The sequence below is a fragment of the Actinia tenebrosa genome, unplaced genomic scaffold (genome assembly GCF_029948245.1).
Source record: "Actinia tenebrosa isolate PJP-AT-01 unplaced genomic scaffold, QUT_ActTen_1.0 PGA_scaffold13__45_contigs__length_12533684, whole genome shotgun sequence".
Taxonomy (NCBI): Eukaryota; Metazoa; Cnidaria; class Anthozoa; order Actiniaria; family Actiniidae; genus Actinia; species Actinia tenebrosa.
Genome location: NW_028292573.1, coordinates 1093494 through 1114919, shown reverse-complemented (window position 1 = coordinate 1114919; position 21426 = coordinate 1093494). Strand labels below are relative to the sequence as shown.

Here is a 21426-nt window from a genome sequence, read left to right as displayed (position 1 = left end):
ATATATTGTCACTTTTAAATCTATTTCTGGCCCACAGTATCTAGAAAGCCGGTGACTTGGCATAATTATCTTCGGAGGTGAAATTCTAATCCTGTATTTCGTATTCAAATCCAAACGAAATTTAATTGTTTACGTGAGCAAGATAAAAAACCCAAAAGTGAATTAATTTATTATTGTTTTTAATGGAAATGGTCGAAATTATTAAGTGTTTTTTCTAAATGTACAGCAGTTTTTCGTTGCTCTAGGAAGCACGCCGATTATGCTGAGACTTTGATCCAGTTTCACTGATTAGTAGCCTAGAAATGTTTTTAGCTCGGATGGAATTTATTTTCTAAACAACAGAAGTTATATCTGATTTTTCTTTAAGCTATCTAGATGCCTACTCTCCACTATATGATTTTTCATCGCTCGAACAGTTAACAAGGTCACATCACACTGCTTTTCACAATAAGTTATTATTACAGAAAACAAAGAGTTTAAGTATCGTTTAGGGAATACCAATCCTGATCTATGATCCATAGCAGCATACTTATCGTCTTACGCGTATGTATGGTACGTCCCGCGGGATTCCTGTTTAGTCACACATGACAAGCCTTTGACCCGCGCCTCGCAATAATAATCCCGCGTGAAAATATATTTGGACCAAGAACAGCGATGAATTTAAAGAGGGGAATATCTGTGTTTTGTTCTGCGATGTACAGGTAAACCATTCGATAAAGAGCCGTACCCGTATGGATTTTATTTAAATTATTCATATCTTAGCAGGGTTGGTATTGTTGATATTTAATATTCATACAAATACTCAGCAAATTTGCATCTTGGTAGAATAATTACAAACCATAGACATAGTAGACGATTTGAAGCTTTGTTTACTCGCTTAAATCACTCTCCTTCGACTAGTCATTACTTCAATTCTCAATTCGGCCTGATTTTCAATGTATGGTTCAGTTCAGTGATTTATTTAAAGCCGAGAGTTCAAGCCTCGCGATGCAAGATAACGTTGATTTAATGTTGTTTTGTACTGGGAGTATACACCAACATTCGCTTGCATAAATTTGTAACTAGTAAGCAAGGGTGAGCTGCCTTGTTGATGATGTCATGTGCTCAGTATCTATCGTACGATTTGTTTGAAGCGTGTCAGTATTTGGACACAGAAGTACGATCAGTCGACGTGTAAACTCGTGTGGTTTTTGCAGCACTTAGCGAAGCCAAACCACTCTGGAACATATGTGTATCGGGCGTCGTTGTGAAAAACCCTATCATATAAAATAGTAATGATGAAAAGGTAAATTATACACCGTTATATAAAATATATAAAATACTGTATTAACAGAAACGAAGACGACATACTAGAAGGAATTAGATGAGGACAATAACATAAGATATCTGGTCGTGTGTTCAACATTCGAGGCTTGGAGAATAGAAGTACTGTATGCTGTAATAACACGACAAGCAAAGAGCATCAAAAACCTATTAAATTTACATCGAAGATTAGGATATTTTGGTTTCTACGTGCCTACCACGAACGAACAGTGTCTATTATTTGGAATTTTTACTTCGATGTTTGAAAGAATCGCTACATTTTCTTCAAAAGAAAAGGTACGAACATCAATATAATTTTTACTAGAATAACTATAATATTATCAAACACACTGCCCTAATTAGAATTTTCTAAGCTTTTAACGTGAGTCGATCGTGACTTCCGGTGAATGTTTTTCGTCTACCATTTCATCTACCATTTATTGAATGATTTAAATCAGTGGTCTAGAAATCTGCTTTTCTTTACGATGCTTTATCTGGAGCAAAATAATTCGCATTTCTACCGAAATACAGTAGGATATTCGATTATTCATCATCTGTCGTAGATGGGTGTATGAAAACGATTTTTTTGTGTGTGTGTGAAATAATCTCTATAAATCCTCATAGTTTTGTGTGATAATCTTCTAGTTTTATATTCTGCTTCTTGACTTTTCACTCAAGGCCATGTGTAAGTATTTTTTCAGGTTCAGCGATTTCTATGCTCGCAACAGCGTGTTACGTATAAATATTTCTCAACGTTTTATTCTTTTTTTGCAGTGTTTTTATACACGACAAAATTAACTCAGCTTGATGTCTTTCAAGGAAGCCCGCTGATCAATGCCGACGGGGGCTCAGCTTAGAATGCAAGTTTTCCCAGACAAAACCTCGAAACCTAATCCGGCTCAATAATCTATATTACGAAGTGCGTTATTTTTAATAATAATGTCAAGAATGACTGAGGAATCATGTACAGAGTTAAACAATGGTGTATTTACACCGATAATCGACGAAAGTGAAGGAGTGTCGTATCATGTTTCTGCAGACGTCGATTCAAAATGTTTGTCATCTACAAGTGACGCGAGGAATTCTGGGGTTACGTCTGATCTGGATCGAGCTGTGGCAGCATTAGAAGCGAGTAGCAGCAATCTTCTAGAACATTCAGTGACATTAGATAATATAACAACATGTTTGTCCTCTGAACGAGAAGTAGAATGTTTGGCTGTTGAACAAGATACATCACCTCAAAGAGGGACTGTTTCTGCTCCACAGCAAGAAGAAGAAGACACGACAAAACCGCGCGATTTTAGTACACTGAGAGCAATGTTCTCCCAAACAGGCGCTAGTCAGAACATGTTTTCGCCAAGACAAGGTAAATTGCGTGATTTTGACCCATCTAAAAAACGACCATTAGATTCAGGTTGTATACAATATGAAAGACTAGGTACGAGTGATGAAAACAATGAAATACAAACTGAAGGGGATTCTGTAGTGGCACGGATGAAAAGAAACTTTGAAACTAGTTCCATCGACACAAGTATCAAAAAGAGTCAACGAATTCATAAGCAACCTGTTTCCTTTGAGGTCAATCTAAATAGTGATTACGTCACGAGCGACTCCAGTTCTGTTAATATTTCCCTTGAACCTTCACAGGCTCTGCAACAAATTAAGAAAGGAGTGGAAAGTACATTTAGTGAAAATGTAATCAGAATTGAATCGTCTAGTACCTCTATAGTTTCTTCCCCGTGTGTTGAGAATTTAGAACAATGCAATGAACGAATGAAAAAGAAGGAAATTTTAACTGACACAGGAATCCCGTCGGACAGCCCTAAGTGTATTTCCTTTGACATAACTTTCGAGGATAAACCATCTAAACGTGTCTCGCCTAAAACGAAGCCTAAACCGTCTAAAGGAAAACTAAACGATAGCAAAACGGCTGAAGTAATTTGCAGTGAGAGTGAAACTATCAACATTGTTGATGCACAGAAACAAGCGTTAGAGTCCCAAGGAGACAGAAAAGATCACTCGACAAATGGAAATAATATTACCAACAAAAGTTATTCGTTTGAAGTGAGTTTTGAGGACGACTCGCCAAAGAAAACGAAACCTTGTGATAGACTAAATAAACTACTTGTCAAAAAACCTTGTAAAACGGCTGCTCGACAAGAAAAGATAGTCGTACCTAGTAGTAAGTGTAGCTTTGCGACGTGTGAAAATGAGCAGAATGGACTTGTAACAGCTAAAACAAACAGCATTGATAATGAACTACAGGTTTTGGCACCAAAAGAACAATCATCGACAGATTCAGAGAGAGCTTTTGAAGTTGTATTTCACGATAATACTCCTAAAACCACTAGAGAAGATGTTTTGTCTAACGGGAATGCTGAAACGAATGAAAAGGATGAGATGAAAATGACAGCTCAAGGGATTTCATTTGATATTTGTTTCGATGAAGATTCAGTTGAAAGACCTAAACTGAACCGAAAACCAAAATTAACACTTAAACATATCCGCTTGAAAAAGACAAAAGAACAACAGCAACAACAACAACAACAACAAGAGAAACAACAACAGCAACAACAACAACAACAGCAACAACAACAACAACAACAGCAACAGCAACAACAACAGCAGCAACAACAACAACAACAACAACAACAGCAACAACAACAACAACAGCAACAACAACAACAACAGCAACAACAACAACAACAACAGCAACAACAACAACAGCAGCAACAGCAACAGCAAAACACCAACCACAAGATCGAAACTGATGAAATTGATAACCAAACATTGAGTGTTTCACCAAGTGTTTTGCCAAACGTTTTGCCAAAATCAAGTAGAACGAGCCTAAAGGAAGCCAATGAAAGAAATACTTACACACTAGATGAAGTTTCAAACAGTTTACAATCGGCTTGTGAGAGAGGACTGACTCTAGAAGATGCATTGGATGATTTAGCCAAACAACAAGAAACAAATGAGCAACCTGGAAGTACTGACATGATCTTGGAATCCGATGAAGTGACCTCAACAAAACGAGGGACTTATTCTCTAGATGAGGTTGCAACGTGCTTGGTTTCGGCTGCCGACAAAGGCCTTACTGTAGGTGAAGCTCTTGATAACTTGGCAAAATCAGAGGAAAAGGGAAAGCAAATACTCACACAAAGCTACCAGCAAGACGAACTGGATCAAACCACCATAACAAACACTACAGATACGAGTCCGAAACGAGGTACGTACGACTTAAACGATGTTTCAAAAAAGATTGATGATGAGAAAGATAAGGGAAACTCCATTGAAGAAGCTCTCATTCAGTTGCTAGATGAGGTGGAGACTGTTGTCAAGGTAACGCAGAAAACAGAAAGTAGAGGGACTTATGATTTGAAAGACGTTTCTATAGTTGTAGAACAGGCAAGTGACCTTGGTATACCTGTAGAAAAAACTCTAGAGAAAATAGCTGCAACTGATGATAACACAAAAACAACCGACAGAGCTCAGTTAAAAGCCACTGTAAATGAAACAAAAACAGTTTCCAAAGATAAAAGCCCCAATAATGAAAGTAGCCAACTGAATAGTCACACAGAAATTATTGTTGGAAAGCGAGGAACTTACACTTTAGATGACGTAGAAAAACAGTTAGAACAAGCTGCTGATAAGGGAAGTACTATTGTGGATACTTTGAGTGATACTTCTATTGCAAAACTTCGAGAGACTAGTATTTCACCGAAAGTAAATGAGATAGAATCTGCTAAAATAGAAGAAACTCCGACAAGGAATACATATACTTTAGACGAAGTTGCCCAATCTTTAGAGCTTGCTAAGAGTAAAGGCATCCCTGTAGTCGAAGCTTTAAGCAACATATCTACAGAAAGGGTTGCCGGCGCCAAAAATCCCGCCAAGCCTGGAAGTAGAGAGACCTACACTTTGGATAAAGTAGCTCAGTCCCTCGAGACGGCAAGAGAGAAAGGTTTGCCGATTGTCATGGCATTGGAGAATTTGGTCCTTAATGGTGGTGGAAGTCTAAGAGGACCCGCTGAAGTTGCTGTTCACAGAAGACAAGGTAAATTGACCAACAGAAAAACATATGCACTAGCTAGTCCACTGGAGACCATTGGAGAAGAAAAGCAACTTAGATTGTTTGACGGTACATCGAGGAAGCTGCTACCACTAGCCAAAGATTATGTAAAAGGTCTACAACCTCAATTGTATGATGATCCTGAGAATACGCAGCCTTCAGGACAGAAAGTTGTTCAAACTTTAGACCTTTTGACGTCTGCCTGTGAGGCTTTGCTGAAGACAACAGGGAAGAAAAAAGAATCAGATGAAATAGAAGAGGAACAGATCAGTAAAATACAGGTTCCCTCTGGAGAACCCCAAGGATTAAGACAGCAGTTCAAAGCAGAATCTAGAGATTCTGGTATAAGTTTCCCAGGTGGTACGTCCGAACGTGGTACTTATTCCTTGGATGAGGTGTCTGAGACTCTAGAAGGGGCTACGAAGAAAGGAATTCCAGTCATCGACGCCCTTGGATCTCTCACCGCCAAGGAACCAGTGACAAAATGCAGAATTCCCAGAGCGTTGAGAAAAGCGGGATCAAAGTCCGAATCAAGCCTAAATAGAAACATAACATCAAAGCAAGAGAGCTCAAGGCAAACATATTCGCTGGATAATGTGTCGAACTCGGTCGAAGATGCAAAAGCTAAAGGAATCCCGGTGATTGCCGCTTTAGATGAACTGACCATTTCACTTGCGAAATTCTCGGCTACTCGACCAACACCTGGAAAACCTCTTAGAAAACCAGACAGACCTTCCATAGCTCGCAAGAAAGAAGCTCAACGTGCCAGTGTGAGTTCAGAGCTCGGTAGAGAGGCACAAAATTCAACAGGTTCGTCCTTTCCTATTTCCTACCCTCCAGCCATGAGAAACTCTTATTCTCTGGATGATGTTGCGTCTGCTTTCGACAAGGCGTACCAAACTGGAATTCCTTTCCAGGATGTTCTAGAACATATGCATTCGGGAACTAGCGGTGTTTCCCAAACAGGTGAAGATGCATCCATGACCAGGAGTACCGGATCATTAAAGATGGGAAAAGATTATCATCGATCAGCGGCAGTTTCTGAAGACTACCCTAGGAAGACTCAGTCTGCCTCATCCTTGACAAAAGGAAATGAGTATTCTATTCCTTCAAAGAGTGATTCTTCATTAGACGGAAAAACTTCTGATCCACCAAGAAAGAGTTCAACGTCTTCAGAAGGAAGTCTCACATGCTCCTCCAGCTACGGGTCTGATGTTTCCGTGAACAGGGATTCCTCTCCTACTGAAGAGTTAACACATGTATCTAAAGTGAGTTCTGTTCGAAAGCAAAGGAAACGATCGAACGGACCTTTCCAGTTAAAGAAGGGAAGTCGCAGAAATTCCCCTGCAAATTTAAGACAAACAAACACCTCCACTCCATCACTTCAGGGAGATTCTGAAGAATCTTTAGCAAGTTGTGACTCTGGAAACTCTGACTCATCTCAGACGAAGCGCGGAACTTACGATCTGAAGAAAATAGGCGAAGAACTGGACAGGTTCACGGTCGAAGGAATTCCAGTTGTCCAAGGTCTTGACAAACTGGTCACAGATGTTGTAAGCACTGTTGATAAAACTAAGAATGAAGAGTCAAAAAACATTCAGGTCACTCCGAAACGTGGTACGTATAGTCTGGATGATGTTAGCCAGCAATTGGACAGCGAAAAGGGTAAGGGAGATTCGGTTTTACATGCCCTAGATAAGCTTTCGAGCAACTCTACAGAAATTCAAAGAGATTCTCAAGCAAGTGCATCTGAAAACAAAAACCGTAATACTTTCACCCTTGACCGTGTCGATGTTTCTATCGCTGATGCAGCAGAACGTGGTGTTCCAGTTGTTGAAGCACTCGACAAGCTCTCCCACAAGGAACGTGAAAAGACAGAAACAATTAAACCAAACCATAAACCCTTGGCTAAATCAGGTGAAAATAGTTTTTTTATTGAGTACGCTCCTACGAAAACAGAAGAAGAAACGCCAAAATCTATAGCGCCTGTTCAAGTACGAGACGGGCAGATATGGGAACATCGGGACTTAGATAACTATCCAACTAGGGATGGCAGTGCAAAACAGAAGAGTGATAAGACTGTCTCTCCTGAGTGTAACACTATAAGAGGTGCAAGAACTGACAAGACACGGTTGAAAGAACGGACCAAATTGATTTCAACTCCGATAACCACCAATAGTGATGTGTTCGAAATTCACAAGTCCGGACTAACATCCTCAGATTGTGCTTCACAAATTTTGGGCCATTCACTTGTTGCTGAACAAACACCATTGGAAATAGAAAGTATACGAGAAGACTCTGCAAGTCCAACACAGATGTTTCCAGAACAAAAGCCAAATAAAGATGAGGTCCTAGTTGCAGGTAGTTCACGAACGCGTCCAAGATGGCAGCGAAGTGGCAGCTACGTAGAAGCTTTGGAATCTTTCGAGGAATTGCTCGCTTCAGACCAGGATTTATCGTCATCAGAAGCCCTTGACAGCATTCCAGTTAAAGAATCCGACTATCTTAACGGTAATTATGACACGATGTATCCAGAGAAGGCGAGTAGTGAGACGTCCACCACCTCTCCTAAAGGACGTTCCACCTGGAGACCAAGTGGTACTGTCTTGGACGAGATCCTAAATCTCATGGATGAACATGAAGAACAGGGGTTATCTATCGCTGATGCGCTTGAAAAGGCAGCTGAATTTTCTGAACAGCAAGGTTTGTTTCTATAAATAAATAGTAATTATCCCTAAAAGACCGCGTGGGAGACTGGTAATGATAAGCATGATAAATGAGGCCAGTTGTTAAACAGTGTAATGAAAGAGAGATGAAAATGAATGGCCAGTTAATGTTGTGTCTTTTTGATGTTATTTTAAAAATATGGTCACTACAGATCACAGTGGAATGAACTTTTAAAAGGATAGGATATCATTTTTATCAGTACCAGTCCCTTACCTATCTTCTGGAGATATGAATATATGGACGAAGAACCGTTATCACGTGGGAATATTTGGGAATGTTACTTGCGTATCAGCCAATCAAAAACGAGGTTTTTCAAAGATAGTTCTATTTATTTTATTTCATTTTTTTTAATAGTTAAAAAGATTGTTTAAATTATAATTTTTAGATTTTTTAAATACATCATTTAAAGCCAAAAACACCAAAATGTGAACAGTTAGTGTGTTTCTCGTTTGAATTTCTAGTTGTTCTTTTATCACATGGCTAGTTATCCTTCAGCGATTGCCGGAAGCAGGTGATTATGTTTCCCCAGTAATCACTGTTCTTCGAGGTCACACTAATGTATCTGATATTCTCGGAATTTAAATCAAAGCAAAGCCGGAAGTAATATTTCTTGTCGCAATACTGACCTATATAAAAGGATCATTCTTAGCTTTTCCTTATTGTTTCGTACTGTGTACTGGTACAACCTAATCGTACTGTAGTAAGATGTGGTTAAGACTGTAGAACACGTGCAGCAATTACCAGAGCCGCTCAATTCGGAGGACAAAACAATGAATTCTCAATAGACCCTTTTTGAGTTCCAAATTACCGCTGTCTTTCTTGATTACAGACTCATTTAGTCAGGCTTAGCCTCGAATCAGTGTCTAAATATTCACAAATACCAACGGTAAAGTAAAGAATGCACAACTTCAACAATACGAACACTTTGAAACTTGACGGACCTTGACTGGAACACGTGAATATTCTTCACAAAATCGCGCGAGGCTAAGCCTGAGTAAATGAGTCTGTAATCAAGAAACACAGCGGTAATTTGGAACTCGAAAAGGGTCTGTTCTCATAAGAGTGCAAATATATATATATATAGTTTTATGTTATTATCCTCTGAATTGAGCTGTATTGGGAATATCCTGGCAAGAGGTCTGTAGGATATCCTTCTCTGACGTACTGTTTTATCGAGTTTTCTGCTAATTTTGTCTTCAAAACTGACTAATAATTAATCCTTTTAACGCTCTTGGTCTTTACTAATGTTTAAAAACAATCGTAAGAGTTTCAAGCTAAGTTACGCTACCAACTTGCAGTAAGTGGACTCTGGTAATTACCTCATTAGATTAGGTCTAATGTTTTCCCATTTCAGACAACATGTCATTCTCTTTGTAATAAGATTCTTTGTTTGAGGGCCGTAAGTTAGATAACTCACTGGGCTAATACGTCACCCACTTTAAATAAAGTTTATCTAACAAATCGACATCAGTTTTTTACATGGGTCTAAACTCAAGTGGAACCATGGGCGCAGCGATTACAGTACAGAACCATAGAAAACTGACTTTGATTTTTTGCGCTCGCTCAGTGACGGATGTCGTAAGCACAAGCAGGTCTAGCCTCTAATCGACAATGGTTCTAAGCCAATCAGCTCACGACAAATTTCCAAGTTATAGTTGATTGATCGATTGATTGATCGATTGATTGATTGATTGACTGGTTTGACTTATATCCATATTTATGTGTCATGCGCCACCGTTAAGCAAAGAAATGATACTCTAGGGAATGACACGTCTTAAATGGGAAACTTTTATGCTAAAGAGGTGCATTGGATCCGGATCTATGTTGCGTTGCGAACAATGTTTACTAACTACCACCACCTTTTATATGATATCGATACCCCAAAACAACCTCTGGGCCGATCGTACATGAAGACCATAGTTATAATCTTGGTCAAAAGGTAAAGAAAATTCCCCCCTCTTCCCCTTCCTCCCAAAAAATCAATGTTAGTCGTGTGTAGTATTTCTCTCTATCATTTTTAGAGCAACATTGCTTTAGGGTGTAGGGGATGTGGGGGACGAAGTTTTGTTTTATTTGTTATTAATGATTGTAACTTAAATAAGGGTAGTTTGAGCGTTCCTGCGGGAAAGTCTCTTGTTTTCCTATCAAAGACCTATTTCAAGACGGAGAAAGGATCTTTGAGGAGGTAATCGTGCTATAAAGGTGCTACTGTATAAAAGTTGTTTGAGGTAATAAATGACGAGCTTTAACGAGAAAACTAAATGGTTAAAATAATCGTTAAAGATAAATGATGTTGTAAACTAAGATGCAAAATGAATTAATGGGTAAATAAATAAATAAATAAACTTGAAAGTTAAATACTAACGAGCGAGTCGTTTGATGTAAATCAGAGATGAATGCATTAAAACCAATAGTAAGCATGACAGTATATAAGCATTTGAACATGTAAACCTCTGCTCAACCAACACAATAGGAAAAGCAGTTGTTATGTTGTTTGTTGTTGTGCTGATATTTTATGTTTGTTGTTGTGTAGTATTTTTCATGTGGATGTTGTCGTTGCGTCGTCTTCGTTGTGTGGACATGTTGCTGTTGTTGTGTTGTGTTGTGTTGTGTGGATGTTGTTGTCGTTGTGTTAAGGTTGCTATTGTTGTGTGGATGTTGCTATTGTTGTGTGGATGTTGCTATTGTTGTGTGAATGTTGCTGTTGTTGTGTGGATGTTGTTGTGTTGTGTTGCTGTTCCTGTCGTTGTGTGGATGTCGTGTTTTTTTTTTTTTTTTTTTTTTTTTTTGTAATTCTTGATTCATCCTCTAACTCGTACATTTACTTTATGTTGAGCAATTGTACATTTAATTTACTTCGTCTGTACTTTCAATATAACGCCTGCAACTCCATTCCCCTCCCCCCTGCTTTTTTTGTATTGATTCCCGACCCCGTACTCCTACAGAACCTGGAGTGCGCATACACTTACTCGTAGTTTGTATGCAAATTAGCCAAAACTTCTTCGAACTGTGTGCAAATTTTACTTTCAACCTTGCCTGGCAAATGAACTTTGCAAAACTAAATCAGTTCTTGTAATTTAAGATAAATTCTTTCGTACTGTCTCTCTAATGCCTATATCTATTGTTCATTATACCCTTTTCGAGCTCGTAAATACCGCTGCATTACTTGATTACAGGCTCATTAATGGATATTTGCAGTTGACCCATAACAGCAGTAAAGTAAAGAATAATACAAAAGTAACTTTGAAAATACATCGACCTCTTATTAATATTCTACAAAAATTTGAGGCTGACCCTTGAGGCTGACCCTTGAGGCTGACCCTTGAGGCTGACCCTTAGCAAGAGAGAATACTCCTGTTCCGAATTCTCTGTTGCTCAGAATATTGTGTTCCAGTGAAGTTCCATGGGATTTCAAAGTGTTTGTATTGTTGAAGTTGTGAACTCTTTACTTTACCGTTGGTATTTGTGAACATTGTGACACTGAAACGAGGCTAACCCTGTGTAAATGTGTCTGTAATCAAGAAACACAACGGTATTGTACGGGCTGTAAAAAAAATTAATGTTGACTGGATTATAGAGGCTTTGCCACATTACGTGATGGCAGCCATGACAAGAGGCACAACAATACAATCTTTTTCCCATAGGAATCTGAATATTTTCCTTCTCATGTAAATCAGATAAGACCAGATTCCCTTGTTCCTGCCTCTTGCCATGGTTGCCATCACGTGATGGTGCAAAGCCTCTATTTGATGTTACAAATGCTAATTATGCTTTAGGCTTTTGGCAATTTATTTTTGTAATATGCGCTCAAGTTTTGATTGAAGGCAATTGCTTGCACAACTGCAATGGTTGCAAGCGAAGAAAATACTGAACTGCTGCTTGGCATCCCAACTAAGCCTGAGCATAAAACAATCGGCAACAGAAAATATTTAACATCTTGTAATAGGCTTCGATGAGAACTAAGCAATCACACAAGATACAACTGCTTCATGTACTCGTTAAACGTTTAATAGACCCAATTTGTAGCTTTCCCATTTCAGACCACGTGTCATTCCCTTGAGTATTATTCATGTTTGTTAACCAGAGGCATGGGAATCAAAGAAATACATGTGGCCTATAGAATAACATTACAACCAAATAAATCAAGTCCATGACACTGGCATAGGGAGTTGCCAGGCAACAATATGTACCCCCCTCCCCCTTGGTAATTAATTGTCACTTAATTGTTACTTGTTTATTCTGGATGCCCCACTCAATTGCCGATTCCCCCGCACACCCCCTGGTTCATATTAAATTATCTTACCATTTTGTAGGTGGGGTGGATGATGATAAAATCATCGATACTAAAGATGATGACGCGTACAGAAGCAAGACTGAGCAAAAGACACTGGCAACTGACTACGGTTACCAAGGAAACCAGGTGCTTGGTTACCAAGCTGAATCAAGTTATCAACTAACTACGGCCCACCAAGATAATGTCCCTCTACAACGGGGCCTTACGGTTAATGGACCAAGACACTGCTGGGGAGTTGAAAAGCCGACAGCACCCCTGTCTGTCGTTAATACTGCTCCATATGAGTGTCACGTGCCACAGGCTGACGTCACGATCAATGAAGATGAAGATCCTTCCAAGAAAGTGTTCTCTTTGTTCATAGCTGATGAGCCTGTCCAGACCAATGAGGTACATAGTACACCACCTTAAAGACTTATTTAGCTCGCTATTGTACCCGCCACCAAGTGTGAATAGAGTTGCTTGTCGGTTAATTCTCTCCTGTTTTGCGGGGTATTTATGCTGTATTGCAAGGAAATCGAGAGCTGAATAGTTTTTTTCGTGTTTCCACAGGGACTGACTCCAGAGCAGAAGAAGAAGAGAGACAGGTTCTTAAGAAATCGACAAAAGAAAATGGAGGAAGAAAAAGCTAAAAGGGAATTGGAAAACGAGAAGAAAAGACAGTAAGTAACATTTTCTTATTTTCATCCAAATGAACCTGTTCTCGAGAGCAGTGTTTCAGACGAAGAACGCTCAATCGTTTCAGTTTCCAAAATGTTAAGATAAAGAAATAACACACAAGGGAATGTTAAGGGGTTCTGAGATTGGAAACGTCACCCAAATGAAAATTTATATGGAAAATCTAACAAGTGTTTCTCGTTATTCCAAATAGACGTGATGTAAGACAACAAGAGATGGAAGCGCAGAAGCGAGTGAGACATTTCCACCAACCTGAGGAACATCCGCCCTTTGCTGATTACACAAGTACGTTACCACATTGTTAGAGTTGGTTTCTTCTGAGGGAAAAACCCAATTTACTGAGTTCTGTTGGGGTTGTGTATGGGGTCAGATCAAGAGCGTGAAAACGAAATGAGAGAAGAAATCCCCCCTATATAGCCTTGTAGCCATCATGTGCACAGTTTGATTCTATTTTTAAACCTAATCATTTTCTGCACGCGCATTTACTGCGCTCTATACACTGTTTGCTTACGTTTTTGGGATTTTTCCGTTATTTCGACTCTGCCCTGAATGTGAATGTGCACGTTGAAAGCTTAGCAAATACGACAGGAAATTGAAGAAGTAATTTGTTCAACTTTCTGGAGTATTGTTACATTTATTTTCCAAAGCTTTCGACCTACATCGTCATCTTAGGACAGATTTGAACATTTCGACATAAGAAAAGCACAAGAAAACGTTAGCAAACAGCGTAGAGCGCGCGAGTACTATGCGCGTGCAGAAAATCAAACGATCAAATAAATGATATCATTGGATGATATTTTTAGAATAGATTCTAAAAATAGCATCAAAGTGTGCACATGATGGGGCACGGGGATTCCTTCTCTTAGTTCATATTCTCTTGGTCAGATGTGTGCGTTTTCGACACTGATGATGCAAACATTGATTGACAGGTCCTCCAAGAATCATCAAATCTAGTGGAAAATCAAATCGTAAAATGATCAGTAATGCCTTGTCACATGCTTGTTTGTCTGGAGCAGTAAACAACGAAAACAGAGAACGATGTTTACAGGTAATCTGCAAGTTACCCAAAAGTGAATAAATATTTTACGTCTAACAATTGAAGGACCCAGTAATCAAACTTTGAATGCCCTTAAACAGAGCACTTCACTGATAGAGAAAGGGAGTAAGGTTGGCTTCCCTTGATGGAGCACATGACGTTAAATATCCTTCGGCCTTGACTTAACTTACTCTCAGTCTTTACTCTCTCTCTCCCTCTTGATTGACAGGCGATGTCTGACTCACAGGGATCCCATTTCATTATACTGTTAAAAGATGGTTTACGATTTCGTGGTCTGTTCGTGTACAGCCCAGAAAATGATCAGGTTTGTCTTTTTTAGATAGCCACAATATTCAGACCCGTTTATGCGTAATCTTTTCCCACGTTAGACCTCGTAATTTAGATTCACTTTTATTCGTGTATTTTATTCTTCCATCCATTTTTCATTTTCCCTTTTTTTTTTCCGTCCCAGCTTTCCCTGACCTAAAAGCCTTGAATCACCCCTCCCCTCTCATGCCACATCCCGGGGCTTTTCATTTTATCTGTATTGTTTTCAATTGAAAGTTACCCGTGCCATTTCTATTTGCAGGCATATAGGATATACGGTACTGGGCCAAAGATCATTTCACCCAATATGGTCGACTGTGTTTATAAGTGAGTCATCTACTGTTCGTATTTTATTTGAAAAAACTCTTATGAAGAAGCAAGTTAGGTAATATCGATAGGCAAAGAATCTTCATCGAAAGACGTTGCAACAAGCCGTCCTTGTTTTTACGAGGGTAGCACTTAATAGCCAGTGGCTAAAAAACCTGTACAGCTGGCCCTCGTTCAACGATCGAATTGGAATTTAGGAGTTGATTTTTTTGTAGGGAGGAAACCCCTCGAATCACAGGAACCGAGAACTAACTTGAAATTCTGCTAACATACAACATCGAGCTCGGTGGGACTTGAACCCGGGCCGGAGAAGCGAGCGCTCTCACCGCTACGCCAACCGTGCTTCCCATAAGATGCTTTGTAATGATGACTTTCCAGAATACAACTATAGACATCCTATTTACGATGTTTTTGTTTTGTGTTGAAGATACAACAGTGGAAGCAAAGAATTCATCAAGATTCCCTCCAAAACACTGTCAATATCTGTAGATGGAGTGGCCATAAACAAGGTCTACTGGCAGTCCAACAAACCTAATGTTGCTTCAAAGACACAATCAAATCTAAAGCGACCTTCCAGACCTCATCAGCGGTAACACCCCATGTGTATACAGCGATATAGATGACTTGGTAACCACCTTACATTTGCAATGGCCTGGTTACACAGTCAAATCTAAAGCGACCTCCCATACCCCCTCAGCGGTAACACCCCATGTGTATACAGCGATATAGATGACTTGGCAAACACCCCGCATGTATCATGACGGCTTGGTTACACAGTTAATTTTAAAGCGAATTCCCAGACCCCCTCGGTTAGAGTGAATCAAAGTAAAGTGATTTGATGTGATTACAAATTTTACAATAACGCCTTTGATTGGCTGACAAAATACAGCGAATTGTCGATAGCATGTGAACATGAAATAATAAATATATTATAGATCTGCAGGAAAAAGTACAGAAAACACGTTTGTCATGTCAAGTTTACTCAGGGTAACGACAAACAGATAGTGAACATATTCTATTGAATCCTAAAGACGTTTTAAAGCCTTTCCCAACTCACACGCAGATCGAGTCTAACGTGCCGTCTAACGTCAATCAAAACCAACGGCTATGAAGTCGTGATAGACAAAAAGCGAAGAGAAACTCGAAAAATTCTCACAACAAGTGGTCGTGGGCAAGAAGGGCTACATATTTACAGCTGGGTATAAATAAATAAAAAAAGACAAATAGAATATATATTTACGATATGTGTACGGCAGAAACAAGATCCAAAGCTATCCCAAGTGTTTTTTGTGTTTAGTTCCTTTTTCAAGCGCTTTTTCTAGTGCAATGCTTCAAAAAGTATTTGCTGGTGATAGATGGTATTTTGACATATATAAGCGAATACAAGTAGCCAAGTGTAGCCAGGTGTAGGAGCTGTGCCAAACAAAGTGCTTCATGCAGTAATTTGATATTTAACGACGACTTCAACAAACAGATGACGTTAAAATCGTATGTAAATTCAATGTACAGCATATAAGGTTTAGATTATTTTACTGTGTTTAAATTTATAATACACAATGCATGATGGGATAGCCTGGGTCCATCTCTGCAAGGATATCTATATGAGTATAATATACAGCTGTGCTGTAAGTAAGTATAGTGATTTAAAGATTATATATGGTATATGAAATGCTTTAAATTCAAAGAGTTTATTTATTTTTGTTTCTATAGAATGTAAAAATAGAGTACAGTATCATAATGTATTTAATTAATAAACAGATAAAGACTAATAAAGACTAATAAAGCTATGAATCAATAGTATTATAGATGTACATCTCAGAAAATAATTCTTCTCGCTTTCGGATTATTATCTAAGTGAAAAGTCTGGAGGAGAGCCCGTGCTTGGCAAAAGTCAAGTCGATCCTTGGTAAAACTACAACTTACTGGATGGGCTTTAACAATGCTTTGATTTCTACGATCTACTGAATACAATACAGTCAATGTTATTAACGTTGTCCACCGAAAAAAGGCATTTACACATTTACACATTTAGACTAAAAAATGTATCACGTGTTTCATTATGTATTCTTTGCGTTGTGTGCGTCAGCCTGAACTTTGAATGTAAAATTCAACTCGTGAATCGAAAATCCAGAATGCCCTGACCATTTAGTGAGGACTTAAGATGGAGAATGGTATTTCGGCATTTGTTTTATGCCAAACCCTTCGAGGAAACACGTGATATTTCTTTTAGTCTAAATGTCTAAATGTCTAAATGTCTAAATGTCTAAATGTCTAAATGTCTAAATGTCTAAATGTCTAAATGTCTAAATGTCTAAATGTGAAAATGTCTAAATGTCTAAATGTCTAAATGTCTAAATGTCTAAATGTCTTTTTTTGGTGGACAACATTAATGACATTGACTGTATCTGTATCATTAATTGTAGAGTGTGTATTCCAAGCGGTAAATATTTTAAAAAAATAGGAAGTTTTTAACCAAACTGACCCAGTACCATATTGTTAATTTTCTGTTAATTTCCAAACCTGACTGGCTTCCAGAAACTCGTTTCCTGATTCGCCTTGACTTTCTCTGTCTGCAAGCCGTCTAGGATGTCTCCCATACTTCCGATCAAACCGCTTAATACATCTTGCAAGTTATTATCAACCACCCATTTCAGGATGTCACGTGTTGTGAAGGTGTCACGTGGTACAAGGGTGTCAATCTGGTCATTGTAGATGCATCCGAGAGGAACGACTTGTTTGACATGAACGATTTCGAATGCAATTTCGAGACATGCACCGAATTGCTTCACACCATATGACACTGCCCTTAATCTCACGCACACTTCAAGGGACTTTATTTGTGGAAATGGAAAACACAAAGGTGGAGGGTCATTGACTGAAAAAAAGAGAATGAAAGAAAAACGCCTTTATTTCGCGCCCAGTTTTTCCTGGTAAAGCCCCGTTTACACTAGCGATTTTTGCGGCCATCTTTGCTGCGATTTTTTTGCGATCAGTTTGTCCATAATAAATAATGGTAGAAAATTTACTCGTAAAGTTTTTTTCAGGATACCAAGATTTTCCTAGACGAATGTCTCTTTTGAAGGATGAGACAAAAGATTTCATATTTCCGAAAATCGCCGCAAAAATCGCCATTGTAAACGGGGCTTAAAACAGGGGCTTATTAACACGTTACTAAATTATCTGTACATGACGGAAGCCGAAACGGAATTTGAAAAACGAGGTTTTTATGATGGCTTTCGGCCTCTACTTCCTATTATCGTTTTATTTTTGTAAATTCTCTTTCCTTAGTTTATTTCTAAGAGCTCCTAGAGCAGTCCTGGATATGCGCTTCATAAATTATTATTATTATTATCACCATCAGTGTTGTATCTTAATGGCCCAAATGTATAATCAAAAAGCAAGTCACGTAACTTACTCTTCTCACAGTGTTATACAGACCATATTGCTATAGTCTCCCTCGCATCCGTTTTTAGTGTCGGTCGTCACGTGACGTTGCATGACGACCGACACTAAAAACGGATGCGAGGGAGACTAATATTGCTAAGGCTATTTAAGCACTTATATTTCTCTTTCGACACTCAAATTTGTTGTAAGTTTCGATTTCGCTCTATCGAACTGCTTCAGTGCTAAAAGTCAAAGACTTCTACTTGGGCTCTAAGGATTTTGACAAAATTCTCCCCTGTCCTGTTGTCTATAAGCTGTGAACACAACTTCCGCTCTTTGTCTGTGTTACGATAGTCGGGGCTATTTTGACTTGCCGTGTCAACAAATGGTTTATTAAATTGAACGACATCGATGTTGAGACGAACGTAAACTAGGATAACAATACAATAAATTGTTTCAATTGTTACAATACGAGTAATGTAATATAAAGTGCTAAACTCTAATCATGCAATGATTAAGAATTATCGCCGTATGATCTTTAACCTAAGTGGGCGATCACGACACAAAAGACGACCTCGCAGGTCTTTTTATGATCTTCGAGTAATCACAAGTCAATGATTTAAATGTACTTATCATGCCCACACTAATTCTGGGACTTAGAAATAAAAACGACAAAAGGGTACTTACATATATGTCCCTCTTTTCCAAGGTATATTTCCCCTATTACAACAAGCGATTACAATGTGTCCCAAGCAAAGCAACTAGCTAAAAGCACGCTAAAACGAGCTTTTATATGCGCGTGGGGACGCTAAAGTATCCCATTCCAATGTATACAAACTTACTTAAGATAACACTATCCTAAAGTCAATAAAATAATCAATCAATTACGAAACAATCACATGTCCTTTACAGTCTGACTAGATATAGAATCGTTCTTAAACGTTCTCGTGACCTGTATAGTATATTAAATTTCTGAACTCGTTTCCTGTGTTTTTCCTTACAGTGTCTCCATAGAAGCTTTTTGAATAAGAGTCATTCCTGATCGGTTGGTGCTAATGGCCTATGATTAACGGCCTTTATTTGCTTGTTATATATATTCTGGCGTGACATTGTGTTTTACTACCGTGAGGGGTAGGGTAGGAAATACTTACCAGGGATTGTTTTATTGAAGATAGTTTTGTTATCCCAGGCAAAGGTCAGGGACAAACCGAAGTCTGTTAACAGCCAGGTGAGGTTAGCACATGCTGAAATCATAAATTACTATGAGTTTAGTATCATTCAAAGATTTTTATGGTCATCAAAACAAATAGCAAATATGGTTCTTGTGTGAGATTTTCGCTATAATAGTGGAAACTATCAAGGCCTAAGAAAATAACAATGAACCAACTACAAAAATGAATAGTATGTGATGCTCTTATAAAAGATTGAAACAGCACACCTCAGTGTTTCTTTGGAAGTAAGCCATTTTTCTCGCGGTTCAAACTAGTATAAATGCATTTTTTTTCACTTTCTCACTTACTAACTAACACTACACCGACTATCCTCTTCCAAACGTAATAGTTCGTTTTTTTTAAATGGTGATTAAATATTCAAAAATATTATTTTCCGGAAGTCGCGTGTAAGTAGCTCGTAAAAGCTGAAGTCAACATTGCGGTCTATAACTTTATCAAAAATTGATAATACCTGGAAGACTAATTAGAAAGCGATAATATATATCATAAGAAGCTTTACACAAAAAATATCGTTTATAAAGTTCCATAATGAATATTCAGAAGTTCCGCAATTTGGGATTCGTTAGATATCATCATGATCATAGTTATGACAACTGGGTATTCAGTGCAATAAATCTTGCGTTTGAAGTGAATGGAGTGATCACAAAATGCTCATTCGCTACAAGATTTTATTTCTCTTGATTAGTTGGAAGAATTGGAAGAGTAAGGTATAAGATAGACATCGCTAATACCACTAGTATGCTTACGTACCAGTACCATTGATCTTAAGTTGAGGAACGTCTAACTTGATATAAGTACAGCACCCACAGTTAAGAGTTCTCTCGTCACAAGAGCAGCCGTTTGACTGGCCAGGAAGACTACCTTATTTTAAAAAACTCATTAATAATTCATGAAGGAAACACAATAGAAATCATGACCATGAAGGAGGTTTTATATCTGATATAGATTCGTCTTCATTTGCATAAACTTTAACTTGGATTTTAAACAGTACTTGGAATTTAGAAGTTAATTTTTACGGAGGGAGAAAAACTGAATGATTCGGGGGGGGGGAGAACTCGAAGAACAGGAGAAAACTAACAAGGAACTGTGACTCATATTGGACACTGAGGAGTTGGGAACCCGGTTTGTCTTGGTGAGAGGCGAGCGCTTTCCCTGCTACGCCACCCGTGGTTCCAGGTCGTCTTATTATTAAAAGAGGTTGCACGTTCTTTCAAGCGAAATGTACTCCGCCGCCTGGGTGTTGGAAATGTTATAAATGGGTACAATCAAAACATTTTAAAAGAATTCGTTTTGATTTTCACACGTATACGGAATAGATTTTAAACAACTTACTTTGTAGTGACGGACGGGCCTCAGCCATCAACACACAGCCAGCCAACACCAAGACAGAAAGAGAAAAGAAGACACGAATATCCATAGTGAGGTGATGGGAAGGGTAAAACAGCTTATTGGAAAAGTGTCTAAAGCTTTCCTTGGGATAGCTAGTAACGGACTGAGGAGATACGAGCACAGTGTGTTGTTTTATTGGCTGACGTACGCGTCTATCCTGCTGTGACGGTCACGTGACTCATTTGATAAAATGGCTGTGACTAAAAAAGCTGGTTACGTATCAGTGACATGCCTATTGTCTGGTTGCATTTGTGAAAACAATAGGTCGAGTCATGGTTCATTGATCCACCGTTTTCGGAAAAGTTTCGGATTCATTGTTTATAGTTTCTTGGCAACGAATAAACTATAAGATGCCGTATTCGAGTATGAGTTTACTCTTACTGTATCTATGAATAACTCAAATCATGAGTTTAAGTCCCTCCCACCCACGAGTAATTTAAGTTGCCTGATAAAAATCCTCTCCCATCCACACAGCGTCAGTGGTTGGATTTCTATATATATATTTTTCCTTTCGATTATTTGAATTAAATTATTAACGTTATACTTGTTTACTTATCTTGTGTCAGTGTTCCTTCGCTGTTATAATGCAGTCGTTTTCTTCCAAAGGTCAAACGGTTTGAATAGCCGATGAGCGTTCCGTACTTGACTCTGTTTGTACTAT

At 38.5% G+C, this 21426-nt stretch overlaps 2 protein-coding genes across 4 annotated transcripts; one reads left to right on the top strand and one right to left on the bottom strand.

Annotated features, from left to right (window-relative positions):
* The first annotated feature begins 635 nt into the window (after positions 1-635).
* On the top strand, positions 636-16547 carry LOC116307879 (uncharacterized). 3 transcript variants are annotated; one of them, XM_089028814.1, is made up of 10 exons: positions 636-701; positions 1334-1599; positions 2077-8077; positions 12415-12782; positions 12945-13054; positions 13264-13355; positions 14000-14118; positions 14336-14431; positions 14696-14760; positions 15188-16547. In XM_089028814.1, the coding sequence occupies exons 3-10, from the start codon at positions 2242-2244 to the stop codon at positions 15351-15353; spliced, it is 6852 nt and encodes a 2283-aa protein (XP_088884940.1). In that variant the 5' UTR covers positions 636-701; positions 1334-1599; positions 2077-2241; the 3' UTR covers positions 15354-16547. The 3 variants fall into 3 exon arrangements, with proteins under 3 accessions (XP_088884940.1, XP_088884941.1, XP_088884942.1); XM_089028815.1 differs by lacking the exon at positions 1334-1599; XM_089028816.1 differs by lacking the exons at positions 636-701; positions 1334-1599 and adding an exon at positions 859-1285.
* On the bottom strand, positions 16433-20920 carry LOC116307880 (uncharacterized). The gene is made up of 4 exons (XM_031718199.2): positions 20709-20920; positions 20127-20237; positions 19296-19388; positions 16433-17635 (listed from the first exon to the last, which is right to left on the bottom strand). Exons 1-4 carry the CDS (start codon positions 20791-20793, stop codon positions 17268-17270), a joined length of 657 nt encoding a protein of 218 aa, XP_031574059.1. The 5' UTR covers positions 20794-20920; the 3' UTR covers positions 16433-17267.
* Positions 20921-21426: the final 506 nt, after the last annotated feature.